Here is a 3,927-nt window from a genome sequence, read left to right on the forward strand (position 1 = left end):
CATTATTATGATAGAAAAAAAATTCAATCCAGCACAACTTTCTTGGCCTTTTCTTCATCAAGGCAGTTTTCCATTTTCTTCAAACCTTTCCCTAATAAACCACCAAGAACATCCTGTGAGAAAATCTTCTTTGAGAAAATCTATTGAAAGTGACCATAACCTTCTGAATTGACTTTTCTTCTTCAAATGTAACTAGCCCAGGAGACCCCGTGGAAGCCACTGTTTTGGTTGGACCTCTTTTAAAGGCACTCTGAGGATTTAAGTATATTACTGAGAAGGCTTGTCTGCAGCCACCCACTGACTGTAGAGACATTTGAACACGTTTTCTTTGGAATAAACCCAGTTATGTACTAACTAGAATCCTAGTAGCTATACTTTTTGACCCTCATTAGCAATTCATATTTTCTTAAAAGTCAGCTTATGATTTTGTCATCAGACAAGTTTTCGCCAAATATGAAGACTGTTTCAGAGAGTTATACTTGTAATAGAATTACATAACAGACATGAAATTAACTTTGGCAGTCACTAGCAGGAGACTATCTTGGAGAGCTGGCTAAACCTTACTTTGTGTTCTATGTGATACACATAGCCGTGGCCTCAAGCCCTTCATGTGAATGAAGATTACACAGAATCTGTTGTTTTCTTAGGCTGTAACAGGTTCCTAAAGTACAAGTTCATATGAAAAGGAAGAACTGAAATAGTCAACTGTTTTCCAAGGGAAGATCTTCCCTATACAACTGAGCATTGTGTTTTGCGATCACATTCCCACTCACCTGATCCCTTGTTCTGTAAATGGTGCTGGCCCACAAATGCAGACGAGGACCTTGGATTTGTCTGAGCTTCTTATAAAAAACTCAGAAAGAAGAGCTGGTGAAATGTATCCTTGTTTGCCATTCCATTCAGAAGGAGGTTCTGACAGAACAAATTCAACATCAAATCTAGAGGACAGGAACATGGGGGGGCGAAGTCTATTATTTAAATACATTTTCAACAAGCTGCAAGCTAACTAAAACATTCTCTTTTTTTCATGTAGAGAACAATTTTATATACAAAGATTTTCTAGTACAGCGCTGGAGTAAATTTTAAGTAACCAATTAACAAAGTATACAGATCTAAACTTACATAATGATAAAAGATCAACTCTTGCTATAGATCATGACAGCATTTTGACTTTTTAAATAAAGTGCTCCAAGGGAACTCTGAGAAGTCCACATTTCTATTAATAATCTCCTTGTGGAACTCACAAGGAACAGCCACTTCCAAGTGCCTGTGCTTTTTTAATCTACCACTCAGCCTCTCCGATGAGTTCTCAAACCTTACAACCAACCGCCTACCTGGCTTCTCACTATTGTGTTCGCAAAATCTTCAACTTCAAAGTGACTGAGACTTAAGATCTTCCTGCCCTACTGACACTATCTGTCTTCACTGCTGTAACCCTACCCATTCTCCTTTCCCTTTTCATAATGCTACCACAACCCTTGTCAGTTCTTAGCTAAGTATGGATGGGGAAACACTGCTTCTCCTGATCTAGCATCCTTTGTTACATGTGCTATGGAAGCAGTCCCCCATTTCTCTTCTTCAGAGTCCTTGCCTAAGGTTATACATTTGTAGTCCTTGGGACAATTATTCAATAAAGTCTGTGTTACCCATTAGATCATAACCTACAAGAGAACAGAAGACCACGTTGGCTTTGGTTTGCACTGTATCCCAGGTGGTCAGCACAGAGGAGGCACTCCAAAGTTTATGCAATGAAACATGGAAGTGAAAAAGAGGTACAGAATTCCAACGAGAGAAAATATCAACCAAGTCTCACAATGTACTTTTGAGTCATTTCTTCCCTCAAACTTAGTAATCTGTTAAATGAAGTTGATGAGCATGAGCCCTAATAAGATTCTAAACTGTACCTATTGAGCTATTATCTGAAGAATAGCAGGAACTGATTACATACTAATCTGAAACTTAGAAAAAGTTTCCCTTTGGATGGGGCTGGGAACATAGTAACAGACCAGAAATAAAATATAGCTGGCACAGCTGCTCACCTGATGGTCACGTGTCTCAGCTGGGTTAGGGCTACGAAGAATTGACGAGCCCGTGCAATCAGCACAGACCAAAGAGCGCCAAGCCTAGAGACTAAGACCAGTCTCAGCCCTGTTCTCGAGCCCAATCTCCAAGTCTTATTTTCTATTTGTAAAATGAGGTGGGAGACTAAATGATTTTTATAACCCTAATACCATTGATTTTACATTAAAAACCACACAGAATTATTTATTCCCACAATTATAATTATCACTTAGTATTAATGGCAATGCTAATTCACCTTATACAAATTCTTCACTTCAATTATTCTTTCACTAACAAAAGTTTTTCTCCCTGGTATTTAAAATTAAGGCAATTTATAAGGGCCAAAAAAAAATTTGAAAAAAAAGGTTATTTACAAAGATGCCACAATGACTAAAAAATAAAAGTTATACTTAGAAGAATAAAACTATATGCTTGTATATAAGAGATTACATCTAAAAATGTATGTGGATCCATGAGTGCATTTTTTTCCTGAGGAAAAGATCCATATGTCTTATTAATTTAAAAATATTTTAAATGTTAAACATATAATTTACCTACAAGTCAATAATTTAAGTATCTTAAAAAGTTCTGCTACCATCACCACAATCAATTTTAGAACATTTTCTTCATTCTTGTACATATTGTTAACTCCCCATTGCCATAACCCTAATAAACTATTAATCTAGTTATTGTTCTTATAGATTTACCTATCCTGGGTTTCATATCAAGAAAACAAAATAAAAACACAAAACCCTCAAAACCATTTAAAACACAGAAGAAAGCAGGAAATAATAAAATGATAGAAAATTTTAAATGGGCCAAAAGGGAGAATGATAAGGCATTAACCTACCTACATCTGCATTAATCCACTCTCCAATGCACTCCTTTAGCAATGCTATTCACACCCCTGGTCTAAGAGAATTCAATGGTCAGAGGGGATGCTCAGAGGGTGAATTCATTTGCAAATGGATTTTGGACTTTCACTGTCATCCATAGCCCTCTGCAAAGCAGAATTGAAGCTTTAAGACAGTTCCCTTCTCCAGTCTTGGATTTTATTATTTAGAAATCTTGGATCACACAGGTTTGTCTGCTTTTTCCATAGGGACTTATGTAAGACCTAACTTAGATGGCTGCTTGTTTTAAGACAAGTCATTACTGTATTTCACACTTGTTTGAAGACAAGTCACTACTGTGTTTCACACTTTGCTGTAGCACCCTATCTTCAGTGATCTCTTCATGAGGGCAAGTCCTGAGTAAGGCTATGTCATAAGAGTTCATTGTTCTTAGATTAAGGCTTACAATTAAACATTAGCTCAAAATTCATTCATAGATCTATGGTTTATGTTTGTCCCTGGTCCATTTTAGAGACATCATTACCATTTTATTAGGGGATATCATGAGATATTCCCACAGAGCCTGTGGTAATTCTACTGATAGTATCATTAAATTACCCAGTGGTATAGAATTTAAAATACTGTTTAGAAAAGAAAAATATACATAGGACAGTTTTTTAGATTATAATACATGGATTGTTCATTGTACAGATTAAAAACTCAAGTGATTCAACACTATTTACATAATAAGGGTAGGAGATAGAATTAAACTTTCAAAAGTAATTATTCACTAAGGAAGCACTATGCTGGTTAGTCTATAACATGTTATAATAAAGCAAAGAGAATATGAAAACATCAAATATATAGAAGTCTTAAATCGCCAATTATTGGGAACTCTCCAAACAAAAGATTTGAACAGAAGTACAGTGACCTCTAAGTCCTTCTTCCCACACTACGATATTTTGACCTTAAGTCTAAGGGAGTATTTCAGTGTAATGTCTTCTGATTATCAAAGGGGCCCAGAAGAGCTGGA

The 3,927-nt window shown here is 36.1% G+C and overlaps 1 protein-coding gene across 1 annotated transcript in view; it reads right to left on the reverse strand.

Annotated features, from left to right (window-relative positions):
• LOC101643967 (cytochrome b5 reductase 4) overlaps positions 1-3,927 on the reverse strand; it is a 91,931-nt gene that overhangs the window by 2,441 nt on the left and 85,563 nt on the right. Inside the window, 1 exon segment of the mRNA XM_045294648.1 lies at positions 774-968. Within this exon segment, the coding sequence (XP_045150583.1) occupies positions 774-968 (195 nt within the window).

This window comes from Echinops telfairi, unplaced genomic scaffold (assembly GCF_000313985.2).
Source record: "Echinops telfairi isolate 266 unplaced genomic scaffold, ASM31398v2 ScPeMD7_3533;HRSCAF=4204_0, whole genome shotgun sequence".
Lineage (NCBI taxonomy): Eukaryota > Metazoa > Chordata > Mammalia > Afrosoricida > Tenrecidae > Echinops > Echinops telfairi.